We start from the raw sequence: 22,242 nt of genomic DNA on the forward strand, positions 1-22,242 counted from the left end.
CCACTCGCTCTGGGATTCGGGCTCGCTTGGCGCCCTCCCTGCCTCGGTTTCTCCACCTGCGCAACAGGGGCAGACGCTGCCTCAGGCCCTGTCGTGCTCCGCTCCTCTGTGGTGACAAAGGAAGAAGCAAGTTCCCGTCCCCGGGCCACGGCCTTCTGGGAGGTCTGTGCTGTGCTCTCAGCATCCCGGGCCCCCGGGCCCAGCTGGAGGCCGCCAGCCTCCCCACCGCCCGCCTCTGCCTTCCGGAAGGAGTCCCAGGACCTCGAGTCTGGGAAGAGCACTCCTCCTGGCCTGGGAACGGGCCTTGGGGACCAGGATGTCTGCCGGGCGAGACAGTGATTGGAGCTGGACACGGACACACACCCAGGCCGAGCAACAGGCGTGCGCACACAATGTGCACACACACACGCACACTCGTGCACGTTGCTCTACAATTGCCATGACGAGGTGTGCCCTCGAAACGTGTCAGTGCAGAGGAGGGCGGGTAGTCGACGAGAGGAAAATGTCACCAGGGTCCCACCGCCGCAGTGCCCATCTGGGAGATGTTCCAGGTTTGGCTGAGCGGTGTATACGCATACATCACTGCTGATTTTTACTCAAATGGCACCCCCTTTTTCACTGCAGGAGGCACCATGACCCCCTCCACGCGGACCGCGCGGGGGCCATGCTGTCTGTGGCCCAGGCACGCGGCTTCCTCAGACCCCCCGCTGTGCAGCATTTGAAGCGTTCTGATTTTTCGGTGTCATCGAAACGCTGCGGGAAGCATCTGCCACTTGCCGTTTGAGTGAAGCCTTGGTTATTTCCTCGGGATAAATTCTAGGAGCCTGGGAGCCGCCTGCGTGAGCCTCTGACCCTGTCCGCCTGTCCATGCGCAGTCCCTGCCCCCACTCTGAAGTCTGGCACAGGGTCGGTGCAGAGGGCGCCCCCTGGCGGGGGTGGGACGGGGCCGCCCTGAATCTGTCCAAGCGACCACACGCCTTGCCTCGCACAGAAGGTGCTGGCCACTGGCCCTCTGCCACTGCTCGTGAGACAGGTGCGGGCCGCGTGACCGTCCCCAGGGCCTGGAGGATGGCGAGCAGGGCTGCTCTGCTGGGGAGCTGCCCCAGAGAGCCATGTCCATGGAGACGCTGGCTCATGACGTCACCCTTCCGGTGGATTCTGTGGCAACCCTCTCCCCATGACGTGGCTCTGAGTGCTGCTCGTGGAATCCAGCTCTGGGGTCCTAGCAAGGCCAACCCCGAGTCCCTGGGGGTGTGACCCACCCAGGGCACGGTGGCGTGCCCAGGAGCAGGTGACTAGGGAGGCTGCACATGGGTCAGAAACGCTGGTATTGGGCATGTGCAACGACATGGATGGACGTTGAGGACACTGTGCTAAGTGACATGAGTCAGAGAGACCTTACAACATCGCTTCTGTGGGGGATCTAAAAAGGCTGAACTCACGGAGAGAGACCATAGACTGGTGGTCAGCAGGGGCTAGGGGAGCGGGGAGATGTTGGCTCAGGGCTCCAGATTTCCTATTAGAGGACCGTGATTACGGCATGGTGATCACGGTAATAACATCGTAGGACCTGCTAAGACCGTAAATCTTAAATGTTCCCACCACAAAGAAGAAATGGTAGGAGACCTGACGGAGGTGTTGTGACACTGTGGTGGCAAACGTGTCGCAGTACACACACACACACACACACACACACACATGTGCACGCGCACACACACACGCACGCATGCATGTGTGCACATATACACGCACACACATGCATGCACGCACACATACACACGTGTGCACACACGTGCACACATGCACACGTGTGCATGCGAACGCGCACATGCACGCACGCACGTGCACACATGTGCACACACACTGCACATGCGCACAGACACGCACACGCACACGTGCACACAGCATGTGCACAGCATGCGCCCGCATGCACACACGCACACACGCATGTGCGCACACATGCACACACGTGCGCACACGCATACACACACGCGCACACAGTGTCAGATCGACGCACTATAGCACAATGCTCCATGTCGATTGCATCTCGATAAAGTCGGGAGCAGAGAACGAACGATGCGAGCGGCTCCGATTCTCCCGTCCGCCGCTGGCCGCAGACTAGTTTTTTTAGAATTTCCATCTTCCACCACCCGCCCAGGCTTCCTGTAGCTAATGGGTGACCCAAGCCTTTATTCCTGAGCGTCTGAGCTTTCGGTGGTCTTATTTTTTTTTTTTTAGTTTCTACAAGTTTTCATTAACTTTTATTATCGGGCCTGTGGGCAGGAAGAAGCCCCACGGAGAGCCCCCAGGCCGCAGATGTGTCCCCTCCGCCTTCGCTGTGTGGCAGCACCCCGATCTCCCCTGGGGAATCAGGAGCACACCCCAGCTCGTAGAGCGACCCCATTTCTGTCCATTTGTTCCGTGGAGTGAAGAGCCCCAGGTGGCCAGGTGACAGGTGGAACCACTCCTGTGCCTTCTCGGAGGGCTCCCGCCTTGGGACTGCAGAGCTCAGGGCTGCAGGGAACGAGGAACCGGTCTGGGGGAGCGTGTGGGGGCAGCGGGGGCTGGGGCAGGGAAGTAGGGGTTCTTAGACGTAGCAGGGAAGGAGCCATCCGCCCCTGCGTTCCCACGCCCGCCCCGCCCGCTCCACCTGCCATCTCTCGTCTCAGGTGCGGTGAACACGCCGCACACTGGGCTTCGGCCTCACAAGACGAGATGGGACATCCAGCTCGTCCCTGAGCCCCGAGACATCCCAGAGACGATGTCTGGAACGCTGAGGGGCAGGGAAGGGGTTGTGGGGGAGGGGCTGCTTTAGCAGTGGGGTAGGCATCAGCAAAACGCAGATTTACTTTGACAAGGGCACCGATTTTTTAGTCCAGGCTGTGGTGGCCCTGGAAAATGCAGGTGACACATGCCATGTAGGGTGTTTGGGGGAAGCCCGGGGCAGCGAGTCCAGGGGCGGCGCCTGACCTGGCAGAGGCAGGGGCAGGTCCTAAGTCGAGGACCAATGTTCTTCGTGAAGAGGAAGGGAGAGCACACCCCACGGGAGAGGCGAGCAGGGGCAAAGGCCTATGGGAGGGCGACAGAGATGTCCCTGCAGGAGCCTGCAAGGCTCGAAGTAGAAGAGCGGGGGTGGGGGCGCCCCAGGAAACGGAGAGGTCGAGGGCGCTGAGTCCGGTCCGCACGCCGGGGGCCAGGCTGGGATCCGTTGCTCAGACCCACCCGGAAGGGGTGCAGGAAGGGGGCGCGCCTCAGGGCTGCGGTCACCAAGGATGGCTGTGGCCGGAGGCATCGGAGAAGTGCTGAGTCTGCACAAAGCCACAGAGAGGACGGGTGACGGTGGGGCCCCTGGCTCAGGGAACCACAGCGGCCACGTGTCCACCATGCAGGGAAATTCCAGGCGCCCGTGCCACGCCCGATGGGGCCACGCCACGGGCTCACCCGCCACCCCCCGCGTCACGCCGGGCGGGGCTCTCGGCCAGCACGTCACGCTCAAGCAGTGAAAAGGCATCGGGTCTGCGGCTCAAAGTGCTGGGCGCCACGGGGTCCAGCCCTGGTGGGACCGCTGTCCTCTCTCAGCTCCTTCAGGGACGTGGCCGGCTTGTTCCCCCAGCGGCCCCGCCGCTCTCAGAATCAAGTGCAAGCTCCGCTCTGGGGCCCGGCGCCCTTGGCCAGAACCCACGTCTCCGGCCTCATGTGTCCCTGGCCACACCGTGCCACAGAGAGCCACCCTTGGCTGTCCAGGGCCTGCCTCCCCTCTTCCCAGGGGTGTGGGACCTTCAGGACAAGCTGAGTGCTGGCGGGTGGGTAGGTCCATGCCACCATCAGCGTCCCCTGGCCAGTCCTTGGCGGTCCCCATGACCTGGTGAAGAGGGCACGCTAGCGGGTTTGAGAATGAGGGCTGGCACAGTCCCGCACGAGCACCGAAGTCCAAGCCCGTCACACAAATGTCCGTCCACCAGCGCGGCTTTGGGTTTGCCTCCTGTGGGAGCCGTTCGTGACCCGCTGGACCAGTCGGCCCGCTGCCCAGCCAGCGTCCTCTAGGAAGGTGGAAGAGTCCGGAACCGCGTGGCAAGGTGTCCCCCGGCCGCCAGGGTCTGGTCACGTGCAGGGCGCTGGGCGACGTCCATATCCCCAGCTTCCACCTCGTCCCTGGTGGCCGGCCATCCTCCCGTCCCCACCCACGACACGCGGCTCGGCCGCACACCCAGGGAGGGGCTCCCTGGGCACAGGGACCCGCACAGGTGTGGGGATTTTTCCTTCCTTCCTTTTTTAGTACGAATGTCTGTGTTTTAGTGGGAAACGTGCCTTTCTAATTAATAAAATAGAAAAGGAAAAAATAACAAAAAAGTTTCCATTTATAGGAAATGTCAAGAATGGGCAAATCTATAGAGGCCGAGGTGGATGGGAGGAGGGGGAGGGAGCGATAACTAGGAGGCCTGGCACTTCCCGTGGGGGTGGGGAAATATCCCCAAGTCCACTGAGGTGACAATTGCGCGTCTCTGCGAATGTACTAAAAATCACCGACCCACGCGCTTGAAAAGTGTGACTTGTGCGGCATGTGACTTGTGTCTTCACAAAGCCGTTATATTTTTAAGATCCAAGGCGAGGGCTGTGTTGGAAACTAAGGTTTTGAAGGTGGAGCCCTTTCTGGCAGTACGAGAGCGGGCTGTGGCGTGGGGGCCGTGGGGGCCGCAGGGATGGAGGAGGACGTCCCTTGGCGGGGGAGGAGCCCGGGGACAGGGACCCGGATGGTGCGAAGCCCACGCAGAGTCTGGGGCTTGACGGAGGAAGGAGGGGGGCTGGGGCAGGGGAACGGAGGGGAGCCGTCTGGAGGGTCGTGTGTTTAAGATACAGACTCTGTCTGCAGGGATGCGAGGCCGGAAGTGTGTGGTCCTCGAGGATTACCAGTCAGGCAGAGAGGTCAAGGTCGGGGGCTGGTTCTTTACCGCCCACGCCTCCTGCAGGGTCTCCCAGTGCCAACCAAATGCTTCCCCGGCACGTGCACCCAGTGGCCGCCCCAGTTCCAATGTCCAGTGTGGCCAGGCTCTGGGCTCCAAGGCACAGGCAGGGCCCAGGGAGGGGCTACCCGGGCAGAGGGACCCACGCAGGCTCCAGAGGAGATAGATCCGAAGTCACGTCTCGGTGACGTGGTCCTGGGTGAGTCCCTTCACCTCTCTGTCTCAGGTCCTCGCCTGTAAAATGCGGACCTTCTTGCGTGGACATAAAGGAGACAATGCTCAGCACATAGTAGGCACTTTAAAAAAATGGCGAGTGCCTACAGTGCTGAGTTCTCCTGGTGAATCTGTTTCCTGTCGGGGTCTGGCTGGGCACGGCTCCGTACAACAGTCTAAGTCACAGTCCCTGTGGAACCCCAGACCACGCTGACTTCGGCATTACAGGGGATTTGCCGGCTCAGCCGACCGAGAGCTGAGAAACCAACAGCTTCAGGCACAGCCCGATCCAGGCTCAAGACCAGCTTGCTTTCCCCCTCCTCTCGGCTCCACTCCTCGGGTGCCTGTTTCCAGGCAGACTCTCCCCTTAGGGTATCCGTGGGCTGCCGGTCACAGCCTTTCCTGGTCCATACGCTGAGGCAGAGTCTGGGCCAGGGAAGAAAACACAGCTCCAGCCAAGGTCTCCTTGTGTGGAACTGGCTCTCGCTGGTTAAAGGAGCCACCCTAAACCAGTCACTGAGGACGGGGGCGGGATATGCCGATCAGGGCTCATCCCGAATGGCTGGGGTTCAGTCCCACCTGAGTTTCAAGATCAAGGACCAAGGACGGAGAAAATGGGGAGCAGACCCAGAGGGGTAGCAGGATCTGCCGGCCGAGCTGGATAGTGCCACAGGGGGGTCTGGGAGGGGCGCCCCGGTCCAAGCTGAGCGGCCGAGGCCGCGTGGGAGCCTAGCCTGGCAGGAGACATGTGGCTGCCAGCCGCCCACAGACGGAGTGTGCTAGTCCCACCCCACCCCACAAGCCAGGGCCGGCTGTGTGGCCCTGGGCAAGTCACTCCACCTCTCTGAGCCTCGATGTCGTTCCCTGTAACACGGGGTTGGTAGGTGCCCCTCGGGGATACTGCAGGGGTCACACCGCACCTGGGCACAGAGTATGGCAGGCACCCAGGGGACGGCAGGTGTCAGGCCGCTGGGGGTGGGCCTGGGGGGGATCTGTGCCCCATCAGCAGCGTCACAGCTTTGAGGGGAGCCCCAGAGGACCACCAGGCGGCCTCTCCACCCCAATTCTGAGAGGCCTCCGCCTTGCCTCATCTGCAGTCCAGCAGGACCCCGGGACGCTGGGGACACAGCTCGGACCGCCCCCCATCACTGCTGACAGCCCGCCCGTTCCTGACAGCCTGGGTGGCCAGGGTGACTGTGTCAGAGCATCGACCCCCCAGCTCTGCAGAGGACGGAGGGGGACCCCAGAGGCTGAGACCAGCGGCTCCTCAGAGGACGAGGACGAGCGGCCCCCAGGACAGCTGCACGGTCAGCCAGGAGGGTGCGGCCGGCCGCCTGGCTGGACAGGACGTACCCTCCCAGAGCGGGAGGCCGCTCCGGTCCAGGAGAAGGTTCACGGCCAATTCGTGTCGGGGACGGGGCGGGGCGCGGCTGATTTCCAAGAAGGGCTGGGGCTGCAGACACCCAGAGCTGACGGCCGTTGTCTTGTGCGAGAGAGCACCGAGCAGCTGCTGGCCCCGGTTGCGTCACCCTAGTCGGCTGGCCCCTCCGGCCACTGCCCACTCCCTCCAGCCTTGTCTGGGCTCCTGTCTGAGCCTCAGCCTCAGCCACTTCCAAAGCAGCTTTGCACTCGAGGCACAGGTGGCACCGCCTGGTTGCAGTCCCCATTCCGTGGCTTGCTCGGCTCGTCCCTGAACCTCTCTGTGCCCCGCCTTCTTCGCCTGCACGGTGGGGGCGTTGGTGACAGTGCCTCCTCCAGAGGGAACGATCATGGTCAGACACACACGGTTAGTGCCTGACACGCAGCCGAGACCGGGCAGCGGCACCCCCGGCCGTCACTCAGCCTCCCCTCTGTAAAGCAGACGTGGAACGGCGTGTGGTGCTGGGGACAGCACGGGCTTTGGGGTCAGATAAACTGTTTTCTAATCCTGGGTCCACTATCTAGTGGCTCAGGGGCCGTGGGAAAGTCACGCAAACCCTCCTAGCCCAGTGTTGAAAGATGGGATAACCAGGATCCCCACCGGACCCTAAAAACAAAAACAAAAACAAAAACAAATCTCCCCCCACCTTGCTGCAGAAAGGGCAGGCGGGCGGCAGGCGGGCAGCAGGCGGGTTCCGGGTGTGGCCGCTCCCCGTGCTGGGACTCTGCCCCAAGCTCACGCCCCCAGGCCGCTGGCCCCTCCCGCGCCCCGCTGCCCCCGCTGCCGCCGCCTTGCTCCCTCTGCCCCTCAGAGCCTGTCCGCTCTCACTCAGCCCTCGGCTCCTGCATTTGTCTTCCGTGCTCCACAGCGAGCGATCGCGAACCTAGTGGCTTCAAACAACGCGCATCATCGTCTCGTTGTCTCTGTGGTCAAGAGCCAGCACGCGGTGGCTGGTCCCAGCTCAGGGCCTCGCCAGGTGCCGGCGGCCGCATCCCCGATTGGAGGCTCGGCAAAGCCACGTCCAGGTCTGAGGGGTGTTGGCTGAACTCGGTTCCTTCCGGTTGTAGGACTGAAATCTCTGTTTTCTCGCGGGCGGTCGCCCCAGGCCCCTGCCTTGTGGCCCCCCTGGGCCTCTCACACTCCCAAGCTCTGTACTGGGAGCCTCGGACTTCGGGCAGCGCCCAGTCCTGTGCTGTGCCCCGGGACACATGACTCCCCCTCCCTGCGCTTGGGCCGCCCCACCTGCCAGATGGAGGTCCTGACAGCGCCGACGCCAGAGGCTCCCCGGAGCAGCGCCCGGCGCACCCTGGGGCTGTGCCTGTCCTTCTCCCTCTGTCCCAGAGGCCAGCGGCCAGGGCGAGGACGGGGTACAGAGGGACGACCCCTCTCAGGGGGCCTTACTTCCTCCGAGTACAGTTCGTGCCAAGGGGAGGGTTGCAGGCAGCGTGTCCAATGGCCCCCTCCCCAATCTCGCCCCGAGCAGGGCCCGCCCTCTGAGTCACCCACGAATGTTGGTTAACGAGTTGTATCCAAGACCGAGGTGTGGCTGGGGCTGGTCCTCGAGGTCCCCAAAGTGACGTAAGCTATGACCTCATCTGATGCGAAATCCAGGCCTGGACGAGGGCCGGGTCAAAGGGCAGAGCCTGGTCAGAGCCTGGAGAGTGTGACCTGAGGACGGGGCGCAGCCCCGCTGTCCAGCTCCGGGCAGAGGTCACTGTAGCAGTGGCCAACGCCCAGCCTGACCGCACTTGGAAACGAGATGCCGACCCACTCTTTCACAAGGGGCTGCGTCTGGACCGGAATCGGCACGAGGGGCTCAGGCTATGGGTCATGTCATGGCTGCAGCCTGGTCACTCCTGATAGCAAGGTGTCCCCTCTGCCCCAGAGTTTTGGGGTGTTCCCTGGAGGGCACTTCCCATGAGCTCACAAACGAGGCAGAGTGTGCAGGTGGCACCATTGCCTCCGGCTACTGCTGCTCCGCTGCTTGCCCAGGGTGCCTGCCCGGTCCTCTGGCGCCAGAGTTCACGTGCGGGGCAGCCCACGGGACCCTTTGGTGCCAGGCCGTGGGGAGAACACCTCGGTCCCGAGCGAGGGTCCCAGAGCACAGTGTCTGGGCCCTCGCCGACGTGGTTCTGAAGTCCCTCAGTCTTCGCAGCCCTGTGTCCTCTTCTGGAACCTCCTCGCCCTGCTGCGTCGTGTGCACAGCTCACCCGGCTGACCCGAGTTCTTTCCTTGAACAGGTTGGCGGAGCTCCCTGCCTTGGGTGAAGTGTCAGAAAGGACAGGGGTGGGGGGGGCACGCTCGTGCGTGAGTGGGTGAGGCCACGTCACTTCCCGCCAGCCTCGGTATCACCGGCCCCTGCCTCTGAGTTAGCTTCCAGATCATTCCACCACCCTCGGGCAGGACTGCGGAGGCGCTCGCTCTCACCTCCCCTAGGAAAATCCGAACCGCCGGCCGACTGACAGAGCTTCTTGTGGGATTCCTAGGCTGTTTCGCCCCTGGTCCCCATTGAGGAATATTCTGTGGGGAGCTACAAGGGACTCACTGTGCAGGGTGTCAGGACATTCCGCAGCGCCCTGTTTCTGAGGCTCCCTGGGGGACCCAGCTCCCCTCTCAGTAAGGGGGAGGGTCAGGCTGCTTTGGAGCCATGAGGTGTTCTCATCACATGGGCGTCATGGTTCCCTCTTTGTCCTGGCTGCCAGGAAGCTCAGAGCCGAATTTGTGGGCACGCCCATAAAGTACCGTCTCATGACGAGAGTCTACACATTAACCTCATCTCGGCTCCCATTGCTTTTCTGCCACGTTGTTTCGTTTCATTTTTTTTCTCTCCCGCCCTTTTCCTATTGTTCTTGTTTGTAAAGAGTCTCAAATATTTGGGTGGGGACGAAGGGGGAGTGAAGGATAAATTAACTAAGTGAAACAAGCCTCCCAGCGTTTGCTGGAGAACGAACTCGGATGGCGGGGGAGAGGCCCGGTGCGGGGCCTGGGCAGACTAGCAGGACCTAACCTGGGAGCCTGGCCTGAGGACAATGCGCCTCCTGTTCCCTGTGCGTCCTGACGCTTCCTAAAGCTCACCTGGGCCCTTGCTAGGACTTCGAGGATGCTCACCCACAGGAGGGGCGGGGCTCTGGGAAACCTCGGATCCCCCGGAAGCCCCTGAGGGTGTCTTTGCTGAGTCGGCAGCAGGAAGGAGCTGAGCCGGAGTGGCAGGGGGTGGATTCTGGAACAGGATTCCCTTTCACTGGACAGAGGGCAGAGCGCACTGGGCATCAGGCCAGCCCACGCTCGCTGCAGCCTCTGGGATCCCGCCGGCCACCCACGTCCACCCATGTCCAGGAAGTACGCAGGAAACTCCCAGGATTCCCCACCGCTTCCTGGTGAAGAAGGGGAGCCACCGTGTGCCCTTTCACTCTGGGCCTCAGTTTCCCCATCTGCACAAGGAACCAATATCCCCTTGGCAAGGTGGTTGTCAAGGTCAGATCGAGTGACCGCTGGGGGGCCATGTTCTTTTGAAGGGAAGAACTTGGACTTGACTGGCAGAAAGACCCAGAGCTGAGTCCCAGGCTGCTGCGTGCTGTGGCCTTCGCCTTCCAGAGCCTCCTTCTGAGGAGCCACGACTCCTCTGTCTAGTAACACGTGCGGAGCAGCGCAGCGGCCTTGGGGCCCACGAAGCAGCAGGTGCCACCTGCAAACCGGAGGAGGCACGCAAGCTCCGCCTGCAGCAGCAGCCCGCCCCCCACCCCGTGTCGCTGAGGCTGCTTCCCCATCCACGCGAGGAAGGTCTAGACGACGTGAGCTCTGGCCCTTCCCGGGTCCCTGCTGGTCTGTGCCCCGAGAAGCCAGGCGTGCTGGGACGGGTGTCCCCAGTATGGGGTCCCCGTAAAGAGTCTGCTCTGCGTCACGAAGCCCCCCAGGATGTCCTGGACCTGCGGGCCACTGCCTCTGCCCTGCAGGCCTAAGCCTGCCTACTTTGCAGGAGATGCAAACCAGGCCCCCTGGCCAGTGTTGGGGGAGGCCCAGCCCAACAGCTGGCGTTCTGGGTCATTCCATAGACCGTTCCATGCGAAACTCTCCACATCTTCCAAGCACATGCACTTCCGGCTTTTCTAGGCAGAAGTCCATGTCCTACTGCCCTTTGTCGAAGAGGAAACCTCGGCCCCCTTCGTGCCCCATCCCCCAGTACCCGTCCGCGCTCCTGCCCACTGCCCCTCTGGGCCCCTGCGGGTGCTCATGCCCAGCCCCCAGCTCCTCCCGCGCTTGTCTCTCCCGTCTGAGCCACTTCCTCCAACAAGCCTGTCTGATCCTTCTGCGGGCAGTGCCCAGTGCTTCAAGGACCCCAGGGCCCTCACTGGGGATGGGACCCACCCCTCCCCACCCCTCCAGGCCCCACCCCCGCCCCAGCTCCCTCTCCCTCCTCTGAGCCAGCGGGTCTAACCTCCTGGGTGTCCATAAACTTGGATGGAATCAACGTCTTTATTCTCACCAACACCTCCCCCTGGAGCCCAGCACTTTCTTCAGTGGAGAGGTAGGTCGAGCCACTGTCCACCTCTGACCTGTCACCAAGGGAAAGCACAGGTGTTTCCACACCACCCTGCAGTGCCACGAGCACCTCCAAAAGCCCTTCTGCTCCCCGATCCGCACCGCTTGGGAGCCCCCGGGCTATCCCACCGGCCAGGTGCTTTTACTAAGGTGTGCACATCGTGGATTTATCCGTCGTTTTAGTGAGTGTATTTCGATCGCGTGGTTTCCCTTCGTAATGCTGTGAGGTTTGTTTCAGGCACTTAAAAAACATCGTTCTGACTCTGGGACTTCACCGGGAGGCCAAGGGGCTCGGGGTCTGCAGGTGTCTTCCCCTCCTGAGTCCCTGCCCTGCCCTGCGTTTGCTTCCGGAACCTCTGACTAGGGGGTGACGAGGGCCTGGCGTGTCCTCTTCTAGGCCCCCCGAGTCTCGTTACCCTGTCCACCTCCAAAGGGGGTTCTGCCAGCTCCCCCGACCCCACAGCCCTCCTCGCACGGGCTTGACATTCCTGTTGCCAGGTTCGGGGCCCCCTGGGGCAGGACGCTGGGTCTGAAAGGGCCCTTCAGAGACTGTGGGGACAATAGGGAGAATGGAACAGCTTCCAGGTCCCGCATGCTGACTGCATGCCAAGTGTGACGTGCTGGCGAACATGGCGCCCCGCATCTACTTGGTGGGGTCCCCCCAACAGTGCTATGAGATAGCAAAGGGGCTATTCACCCTCCTTTCACGGGAGGGGGACCCAGGCAGAGCTGCGCACCCTGACAGCCTGTCCAGAGCCCGGGAGAGCGCAAGCTTCAGGCTCTCAAGGGGGGAGTCAGGGGTTTGTCCCCAGCAGAGGGGTGACGTCCATGCAGTGCATACCGTGCTACCCTGTTGTAGTTGTCACGCCAAGTGCTGAGGGCGCCCCAGCTGAGGAGGCCCAAGGGGGGAGGGGTCAGGAGGGGAAGGGGAGGAGGACTGGGGACGGGCCGGGTGAGTGGAGGGGTCCGGACTGGTCAGTTTCTATGGGGCGGAAGGCTGTAGCTCAGGTCGTTGGAACCCTGGACGTGGACCTGCCTGGTGCAGGAACTCTGGGAGTGCCTGAGACCTGCACCCTGGTGGCGCCCCCTCCCCACGTCCCTCGCTCACCCCTCTGGGCCACCAGCATGTCCATCTCCGGGTCTACCAGACCGGGCAGGCCCCGTCCTGCGCCGCCGCCGCCGCGTGGGTCCAGGCCCGGAAGGCCGGGCGGGGGCGGGTTGGGCCGGGGCGGGGCTGGCGGAGGGGCCGGCCGCCCCTTCCAGCGGGGGGCGGGCCGGACTGCGCCCTTAAATGCGGCGGGGCCGCTGCCCGCAGACTGTCGGGCTGGAGGGAGCCGGCTCTTTCCCCGTGCCTGTCCGGGTCATGCCCCTGCGGTCCCGGCACCCGCCAGCCTGAGCCGCCGGCGCATGTGGCCGCGCGCCCGTCCCCGGCCCCTCCGCAGGCGCCCGGCGCCCGGCCCCGGCGCGGCCTCGGTGTCCCCGCTGGCCCCCGGCCGGTCTCCCGCGTTGGCGCCCGCCGCCCGCCCGTCCGCCATGCAGGCGCGGGCGCTGCTCCTGGCCGCGCTGACCGCGCTGGCGCTGGCGCGGGAGCCCCCGGAGGCGCCGTGCCCCGCGCGCTGTGACGTGTCGCGGTGCCCGAGCCCGCGCTGCCCCGGCGGCTACGTGCCGGACCTGTGCAACTGCTGCCTGGTGTGCGCCGCCAGCGAGGGCGAGCCCTGCGGCCGCCCCCTCGACTCGCCGTGCGGGGAGAGCCTGGAGTGCACGCGCGGCGCGTGCCGCTGCCGCTGGGCGCACGCCGTGTGCGGCACGGACGGGCACACCTATGCCAACGTGTGTGCGCTGCAGGCGGCCAGCCGCCGGGCGCTGCAGCTCTCGGGGACGCCCGTGCGCCAGCTGCAAAAGGGTGCCTGCCCGTCGGGTAAGTGCCGGCGCTGCGGGGCGCGGGGTGCGGGGGCGGCGCGCGGGCCCGAGCCTTCTCCCTGGGAACCGAGGCTCGGAGCTGGGGAGGCGCCTCAGGGGCCCCCGGGCGCAACCGGAAGGCCCTTTGGAAGTGATCTCGCCGGCCCTCCGGCTTTCCGAGTGGGGACGCTGAGGCCCAGATGGGTAAGCCACTGTACTGTCCCCAAGGTCCGGCCTCCCTCGTGTCCTGGCTTCTGGCCTCATCGGAATTTGCCCGATGCTGTCCCATTCCGCGGCTCTGCTCCCTGCTCTGTGGTCGGCTGGGTGAAAGGCCGTCTTTCCTGGCCCTAGGTCCCCAGTCTGGGCGCCCTCTTGAGTGACATCCAGTTTTCTTTTTTGGTTCTTTTTTTAAAACTGCACTTGAAATGCACATCTCCAGAGGGCTGTTTGGGAATGGTGTCCGAGCACGTGGGGTCCCTGGATTGCTTCTTGCCATTTAGATTGACTCTATGCATGGGAGAAAATTCTGGAAAACCCTGCTGTCCCCTTATTTGTTGGGGGCGCCTGTTAGGAAGGCAGGCTCTATTGGTTCACCAGGTGCTGGGCCCTGAGTTCGTGGAGTCAGGCCCCTGTGTGCCCTCAGCCTGCAGCTTCAGGGCGAGACTAACCTCGGGGCACGGCTGCCTGGGTGCCGGGCAGCCGTCGGGGATGAGGGGCGTCCGAGCTGAATCTTCAAGGGTGGGACACGACCTCCAGGTAGCGGGTGGGAATGAGTTTCTGGGAAGGGGGAGCAGCATGGACCGCCCCACGGAGCCTGGCTGTGCGGGGTGAGCCGGTGGGAAGAGCAAATAGCCCTGAGCAGCTGGTGTGTGGGGTGCGTGCGTGCGTGTGTGACACCCAGGGCCGGCCCGGTTGACAGGAATGGGATGACGAGTGGCCACAGCATCGTGCTGATGGCTTAGACTTCATCCCGCAGGCAGGCTTCTCTGAAAGGGTCCCGGGGCGCAGAAGGGCGGGCACAGCGAGCCCTATGCCCGCGGTGGGGGGACCCCTGAGTGCATCAGGGCTTCTGAGAAAACCTGCAGTAGGAAACACACGCACACACACGAAATGGTGAAACCTAGAGTTTCTCGAAAGAATTTTAACGGAGAGTGTGTCTTCCCTGGCAGAACGCACACGATCTCCCCCTCACCCCGGGGTTCGGGGGAGCCCATTCTGGGACGCGTTAGACGGGATTAGCTGTGACCCTTGGGGAGAGCCATCGCGGGGCGTGAGGGGCGTGAGGGTGATGCGGACAGCTGTGTTTAGACCGTGCCCAGGACCGAGGGGGCGTTATTGTCACAGAGTGCCCACGACACCCGCAGGGGTGGCCCGTTGGCTTTGGGGCTTGGTACTGGTGGGCCCGTCGCAGGCCATGCTGACAGGTCTCAGAGGTGGAGGGCTCGGGGTGGGCCTGGCGCCCGCCCGCTGCAGCTTGGCTGTGTCCGTGGGGGTCCCTGCCCCATCCCTACCCCCCACATGTGGTGGACGCTCTTAGAACCAGGAAGACTCCAGGGCCAGCAGGACGGGGCGGGGTGGGGCGGGGTGGGCAGGGAGGCGCAGGTGGTCTAGGCATTTTGAAACTCTCGTTCTTGACCGATCGTGTCTATAGTTGCAAAGTACCTTCTCTGTGTGCCCAGCTGGCCCCGGGATGGTGGCAAGGGCACCTCAGTGAGGCGGACCCCGTCTGTGCCCTTGGGAAACTCAGAGCGTGGGGAAGACACGGAGGAGGGCGGGAGGAGGCAGGTCGCCTGAGATCACAGACAGGTGCAGAGGCGGCAGGGCAGGCGGAGTGGCTGGGAGGGGGTCACGGGCTGGGGCCGACCCAGGGTGACTCTTAACCAATGGCACAGCCTTAGACAAGTGACTTACCCCAGTCCCTTCACCTGCGGGCGGGATCGTTGCAATCAGCGGGCCATTTATCGTTTCGTGTATTGTTATCCCTGAAATGACTTCTGCCAACACCAGGTCTCTTCCGTCTCTTCCGTCTGGCAGAGTCGGGGGGCGGGGGTGCTTCCGTGCTGAGACACGGGAGCCTCAGACAAAGGACGGGAGGACGGATGGGGACGGTAGCAAAGCAGGGGCAGATGGACCGGCCTCCCAGGCCCAGGATCCCGCAGGCTTGGCTGCTACCACAGCCCAAGGGACAAGGGACTCCGTGGGGAGCCAAAGCCCAAGAGGGGAGGGGAGGCCCCGCTGGAGGAGAGCTGGCCAGCCAGGGCCACGGTCCCCTGAGTGCAGTTCACACTGTGGTCTCTGTGGCCCCGCCCTCGCTCCTGGGCCTTGTGCGATCACTGTCACACACCCGAACGCCTGCACCCGGGGACCTGGGACACCCAGGTTTCTGCAGGGGTGCATGTGCAAACTCCAGGCCTGTGGGCTGCCGGCCGGTGCCAAGTCTCTTGCCAGCACTGTCTCATGTGCCTCTGCAAATCTAGCTGCACACACCACAGATGTGCCCACGGAGGCGGGGACAGGGCAAATGCTTGGTCTGAGGTCAGCCGGCCAGGAAATGACCGAGCCAGCCTTGGCCCCGGTCTGGCTGGGTTTGAAAGCCACGCTCTCGCGGGCCCCTGGCTCTCTTCTGCAGCTTGTGGCGGGGGTGGGTGGGAGGATCCCATCTCAGGAGAGTGGGCAGCAGGGTCCCCGAGGGCTGGAGTGAGGGTCAGGCGTAGATCTCCATCTCTGTGGGGCTCAGCCTCCCCAAAGTGTCCCCCTCAGCCCTCCCAAGGACCCGGCCGGATGTTGCCGGGTGATGCCCACACAGTGCAGCCGGTAAAGCTCCGCCCATCCTGAGCTTTCCTGCCCAGGAACTCTGCCAGCTCCACCCTCCCCTGGCCTGTCTTCAAATACACCTGGTGCCGATGACTCAGCGGTTCTGTCCCCAGCCCCCTGAGCCACTTCCCTGAGCTGGAGTCCTGTCTCCGCCAGCCGCGGTCCTCACCCGAGAGAAGCGTGCTCAGAAAGTGTACGCGGGACCCTTGGCCACCCCGATCCTCCGCTTCCCTTATCCTCAGCTCCCATCCACAGGCGAGTTTTCAGCTGGACCTCGAACCGTGCCCTGAGCCTGCCCCCGCTCCTCCTTGCCCTGGCAGTGCGGGCCTCCGCCCTCCGACCCCCAACTCCCCTTTCCTCCCGTCACCCTGCACACGGCAGCCAGGACAAATCTGTCCTGCCCGTCACTGGCGGGATCCCCCTCGGCGGCTCCTCAACACTTAGCCTGACCCACGAGACCCCATGCCACCCGGCCCCGCCCACCCTGAACGGCGTCCCGTCCTCCGTGACGGCTCCGGCCACCCCAGTCTCCTTCCCACCCCGTCGCCCTCGCGTGGACAAGTCCTCATCCTGCTTGGCCCCGCTGTCCACCGCCTCTGAGCTGCCTTCCCTGACTTCCATGCCTAGGGGACCCCTTCGTTAGGCTCATAAGCACCCCCTAGGGTCCCCTCTAGACCCTCACACTACCTATGTGACTTGATGCCTTATCTCCGTCTTCCCCAGGATCAGCCTCACAGAGCAAGGCCCTGGTCTGTTTGTTCCCGGCCAGGCCTGGCCCAGCACCCGGCACACAGTAGGTGGCGCACAGTAGGTGCTATGGAATGAGTGGGTCGCCACGTGATGTGTGAGTGTCCTGTAATCCTCCTGACCCTCCTTGCATACTCCCAGTGCGAGGGCCTCACCACCTCTCCCGTGAGGCAGTGCTGCTACCCGGCGTGGATAAAAATCTATTAATGGGACATAAAAACTGAGATACAGGTGCTCAGAGGGGCTCCCAGAGAAGGGGACCCCACCTGCAACTGCGGGCAAACAGGCCTTCGAGCGTGCAATTAATTCAGAGCCGGGAGCCCTGGGGCGGCTCACAACGTGGCATCTAATAATCAGCTTGCATCGTGCAACCCAGCGCGGGTTCCTACTGCATGTCTCGGGGGTTATTTATTTAAGAGCTTTGGTTGGCTTTTGATTTTTAATCCTCTTAGCAAATCAGGCAAGATGACGCCGCCCCTGCTCCCCCCACCCCCTGCACCCCGACGGCAGAGCTGAGCTGCAGCATCTGGCGGTTGCTGAGCTGTCTGTCTCAGTGCCAAGGCCGCTGGGAGCCGGGCCAGCCGGAGTGGGGCTAAAGACACAGGGTGCCGTGCAGTGTCCTCCCCCAGCCGGGGCTGGCACCTCCTTGGGGTCGGCCTGCTCAGGCGTCCCCAAACGGTGGCCCCCGGGAGCATTATGGGACTTGGACCTCCCTCCCAAAAGCCCAGCCGTGGCTCCCACTGCCTTCAGAACCGAGCACAGACTCTGGTGTGGCCTGCGGGCTCAGCGTGACCTGGCCTCCACTTCCTGCCCTCCACCGCCACCACCGGCTGACCCCCCGAGAAACCCCCAAACGCGAGTCGTGAGGGGCAGACGACGATGTGTGGAACCAGGCGAGGGATAGATCAGGGAGGGCTCCTGGGGGAGGCGGCCGGCATGGAGGGTGGACACGAGGAGCCTGTGCAGAGGAGGGAGGCGGGAAGCTCTGAGCGCGGGCGGGCACAGCTGCAGGAGCCGTGAGGGGGCGCCATCCTGAGGGGCGCGGACCCGGCAGGCTTCTGGGTAACAGATATGCACGACAGCGGCCCAGCTAGTGGGAGCCCAGTGCCTGGGGCAGGAAAGCTGACAAGGCCTGAGGGGGACAGGCTCCAGAGGCGTTAGGGTCTCAGGACAGACGGGAGTGGGGTGTCAGGGTGGTAGGCAGGGGGCGTTTCCTAGAGGTGCAGCACCAAAGAAACAGTCAGGCGCGGAGGGGGAGGGTGGTGAGGGCAGGCTAGGTGCTGGTGCGGAGGGTGTCCTGCAGGGGGCAGGCTTCTGCGACCGGAGCCAGGCTGAGCGGTGGCTCCGTCTGTGCATCAGTGGCTGTGTTGCTGTGACCGTGTGTCATTGGGAGGGTGTGGCCTCGGTGTGGGACGGCGTCGGGCTCACCATCTCTCCTCCTGGGTGTGGGGGCGCCCTCCGCGACCTTGAGGCCCCTGGAGCCCCACCCCTGCCCAGCCCAAATTCAGGTCCCCAGTCTTGCCTTCAAGTTCATATCCAAGGGGACCCGGAGGAGACACCTAGCCACGTGGGGGTAAACAGAGCTGACCCGACGTGGTCAGTTGGGTGAGCTGGAGCTGGAGTGTGCCCGGCTTGGCCCGCTGGCTCTGTCCCCCTGGCCTGACGAGGACCATTCAGCCGTCCACCAGCTTGCCACCTGCTGGGAGCTCTGGAAGCCTGGGTTCCCGCAGACGGGGCAAGGGCGTGGGAGGGCAGTTGGCCGGGCCAGCCACCGTGTCCTGCCAGAGGCTCGGAATGCAGGCTCCTCCGGGACCTGCTTTGCAAGAGAGAAGCATCGGGGTCAAGGGCTGGGCCTCTTCTCTCGGCCCCTGAAGCCTTAAACACACATTGTTTGGGTGTTTTTGTCATGGTCCTTTATAAGGATAAGCTCAGCAAGGCGCAGCGAGCCGCCCCAGGTCACTCGGGTGGCGTGGGACAACTCCGCCCTGAGCCTGGGCCCCCTGCGTTCCGTCCGGTGCTCTGCACAGCTGGCAGGCCAGCAGCCCCTGAGGAAGTGGCCCGCCACAGGAGGCAGTGGGCAGTCCCCTGGGGTCGTGCGGTGTGCAGCCCCTGTGGCACATGTGGCCGGAGCCAGCGCCAAGGCCAGCTCTGTTCCTGCGTCCAGCTGCTCGGTACGAGCTCTGGCCACGCTGCTTCCCACGGCAAGATCCTGCCGGTCTTCTGAGCTCCCTGCTCCTCGGTTTTCCCCTCTGGGAAACGGGGCGACCGTGGCACCCTCCTCACTGGCTCAAGGGACAGGCATGGGCCAGCAGAGGCTAGTGCGAACGAACGGAAAAGCGGACAAGTACGGTTCTGACATAAACAGGATGTGAGTGAAGGAGAGAGACGGTCCAGGAAGGGAAGGACCGGGAGGGTTTGTGGGGGCTGCCATGTGCCGTGGGGTGTTCCGCTGGCCTCGTCCAGCCCCTGCCTCACAGCCAAGAGGCCTGAGCCCGGAGGAGCCAACTGATGGGCCAGCCAGGGCAGGGAGGTTTTCCCATAGAAGGAGCGTCCGGTGTGGACCCTACCTCGGCTTCCATGGCTTCAGGGGCCTGTGGGACCCTTTAATGAGGCACAAACAAGCTGGTGGCAGAGCCGCCTCCTCCACGAGGTTGGCTGCAGCTCCGATGGGATTCACAGCCAGAGAGCCAGGCTGGCCGCGAGCCAAGGACCAGCCAAGGCTGAGCGCCCCTGGGCCCTGAGCACTTGGTCACATTGGCTAAAGACCAGCTCGGAGTAGGGAAAGTGTCTGGGGCGGGGGTCAAGGGACATGGCCGTCGGCCTTGGGCGGGTCTCATGTCTCACGACCTCTCTGAGCCTTTTTCCTCTCCTGGATAATGGGCTAACAACTCTTGCCTTGCAGAATTGCTGTGAGAACTCATTGAAATCATAAGGGCCCCCAGCCCGGCCCGGCAGCTGTGGGGCGTGGCCCGTGGAATGGGGGGGCCTGGGCTGCAGCCCTGGACGCGGGGTCTGGGGACAGGAACCTGGTCAAAGACAGCAGGACTGCTCCCCCCGGCCCACCCCAACTGCAGGGGGGTCTGAAGCCACTGTCCTTGACGGGGGTAGGAGGTTCACTGGGTCAGACAAGCTTTCAAGAGAAAGAACCCAGGAAGCCATCTGAGAACTAATTAGACCACGGAGCTGGCTCCTGGGGCTTCGAAGCCTGCCCCCTGTGGGGAGCCGCGGAGGCACCCCTGGGAACGCTGCCTGCCCCTGGAGGACATTTCTGCACCTCCTTGCTCATTCACGGGCACCCCAGCCATGAGGACGGTCCTGAGGGACAAGCCGTGGGGCCCAGCGGGGAAAGTTCGGTCACTGAGCCTGCCGCGTCGGGGCGGGCTCCCCGGAAGAGTGGGCCGAGGGGCGAGGGAAGGGCACTCCTGGCAGGGGGAACCGTCTGTGCTCAGGCAGCGGGACGCTCAGGGGCTTGTGTGCAGGGAAGCGGGGCCCGAGGCCGTGGGGAGAGGGGCAGTAGGCGAGGCCGTAGGTGAGGCCAGGGAAACGGGACCGGCGCCCAGCTGCCCTGCCGAGAGGCTGCCGCCTGCTTTGCGGGCGGTGGTCAGTATTAAGGACGGACGGCCATCCACGGTGGCCCCTCCATCCCCAGGTCCTAGTTAGCCACTGGGCGACTGGAGAGTCTTCTGAGCGCGAGGGGCAGGGACCTCGGGGCTGGAGGGACAGAGCCAGGTGTCCGGGCTGGCTCTGCTCGACGTGTGCGGGAGGGGCCGATGTGCACAGGTAGGCAGGCTGTGCACTGCACGAGTCCAGCGGCGGTCAGCCGTTCGGTGACCTTGGTCAGTGATGGTCCTGGAGCCATGCAGGACACCACCACGCAGCAGTCCCGAGGGGCCCTGTGGGGCGTCCGGTCCTCGATTTCCCGTCTGTCTGTGGCAGCCGTGACCGCCCGGGGCCAGCGCGCAGCGAGTCCTCCTCCAGGCACTGAGCTGTGCCTTGTCCGTCCCGGGAGCCCCGCTGTGAGGGAAGGTTGCTGGCTGTGCCTGTCCCCTCCGGAGGTGGCACGGGACACCTGGCCTGCTGCTTTGCTCTCTGTCAAGTTCTCCCAAACCGAAACGCCCAAGGTCTGTGGATTACAGTTTATTTTTGAAAAAAAAAAGCAATAGCGAATCTGGTCGAGGCTGACTGGTTGACTGTTGACCAGAACTTTGGCTCGAGGTTGGGGTGGGGGTGGGGGCTGTCCAAACCCCCAAATAAACAGTCTGCTTCCCAGCCAGCCGTGGGGCCCACGGTTTTCATGTGGAAGGCGGTGGTGGGAACTGCGTCCCCCTCCCCTCTGATTCACTGGTGATTCATCTGTGTGTGGGGAGGCCCAGGAGCCAGGCGCTTCCCCTGACACCCCCACCCGCCACAGCCCGCTTAAAGGGACAGGGCCCGGTAGGGCCCCCGTCCCCGGCCAGCTGACCTGGGAGGCCTGCAGGGGTGCCCTGGGTCCCGGGGTTAGGGAAGCAGGGGTCAGGCTCAGCTCCATGGGACCTGGGGACAGTGCCAGGCCTGTCCCCCCCGCCACCCCAACAATCTTCGCTTCCAGCCTCAGTTTCCTGAGAGGTACCGTGGGCGTCTAGGCAGCTCCTGCAACACTTGGTCCACGGGCCGCCGACGGTCTTCGTGGTGGTGTTTGCAGAGCCCCGAGTGCTGGCTCAGAGGGGGCCCAGTGGGACGTCCATGTCCTCCCTCCCCTCCCGCCTTCCTTCTGAAGTGTTTTCGGAGGCTTCGGGGGGCCTCACCTGTGCCAGTTCCTCGGGGCCACAGTGGAGGGAAAACATCCGGGCAGAGGCCGCGGGGCCATCCAGGTCTTTGAGCACTGGGCCGGGGTCAGCGGCCCGGGCCGGGCAGAGGGGCTCCCGCCCCGAGGGCTGCAGTCCGTGAGTGCCGGAAACAGGCCGTGGGGGGACACGGCCTTGCCTGCTGGGGCGTTTCGCCCCCCCGTTTCGTTCGTGCTGGGCACACGTCAGTCACACCCATCCGCAGCTGCCCTCGAGTGCGGTGCCGTCTGCGCCTGCGCTGGCCCCTGCTCAGTGCTGCTGCCGCAGGCCTGGGCTGTCCTCTGTCCTGTCGCTGGTCACGGGTCAGGGCCAGGGCCAGCACGGGGCGCACGCCCGGAAGGCACTCGGCACACGCGAGTGCAGCGGGCGAGGCATTGTGCTGGGAGCCCCGAGCACGGACTCAGTCTGACTGCGAGAAGCCTGGAGGGCTGCCTGGAGGAGATGGGATTTAGGCTGCGCCCGGGAGAAGCTGGAGCATCTTCGTATGGAGAAGTGGGGAGCGGTCCATGCAGACGGAGGCAGGATGGTGGGTGACAGAGCAGAGACTCAGGGTCAGCGGCACCAGGGAGGGGTGACACCTGTCCTCACCCACCCCACACTGCCCACCCCAGCACAGCACCATGGGCAGGAGCCTCGGCTAGGGGCCATCTGGCCTCACTGTACACGGGAGAGCTGCAGACCCTGCCGCCCCCCCTCCCAGCCTGCGTTTGGGGTCCTCCAGGGCCCGCACTGTGGGGATTGCTTGGTGGGAGTGTCTGGCCGGAGACAGAACCTGGGTGTTCTGTGGTTTGTCCCTGTCCCCCTGCCAGCAGGCTGGATCGTGAAT

The 22,242-nt window shown here is 64.1% G+C and overlaps 1 protein-coding gene and 1 long non-coding RNA gene across 5 annotated transcripts in view; one reads left to right on the top strand and one right to left on the bottom strand.

The window, feature by feature from the left end:
• Nucleotides 1-11,037: 11,037 nt before the first annotated feature.
• LOC120582743 (uncharacterized) lies at nucleotides 11,038-12,333 on the bottom strand. Its single transcript, XR_005647621.1, has 2 exons — nucleotides 12,242-12,333; nucleotides 11,038-11,147 (listed from the first exon to the last, which is right to left on the bottom strand). It is a non-coding gene; the product is annotated as an uncharacterized LOC120582743 (long non-coding RNA).
• A 115-nt stretch (nucleotides 12,334-12,448) lies between these two features.
• Nucleotides 12,449-22,242, top strand: part of HTRA3 (HtrA serine peptidase 3) — a 28,570-nt gene continuing 18,776 nt past the window's right edge. For 3 of the 4 annotated variants that reach the window (XM_039838032.1, XM_039838034.1, XM_039838035.1), the window contains exon 1: nucleotides 12,652-13,051. In XM_039838032.1, the coding sequence (XP_039693966.1) occupies nucleotides 12,667-13,051 (385 nt within the window). In that variant the 5' untranslated portion in view covers nucleotides 12,652-12,666. Of the gene's footprint in view, nucleotides 13,052-22,242 lie in introns of all 4 variants that reach the window. The other variant, XM_039838033.1, reaches the window with a different exon arrangement.

Source organism: Pteropus medius, unplaced genomic scaffold (genome assembly GCF_902729225.1).
Source record: "Pteropus medius unplaced genomic scaffold, Ma_sr-lr_union100, whole genome shotgun sequence".
NCBI classification, from domain to species: domain Eukaryota; kingdom Metazoa; phylum Chordata; class Mammalia; order Chiroptera; family Pteropodidae; genus Pteropus; species Pteropus medius.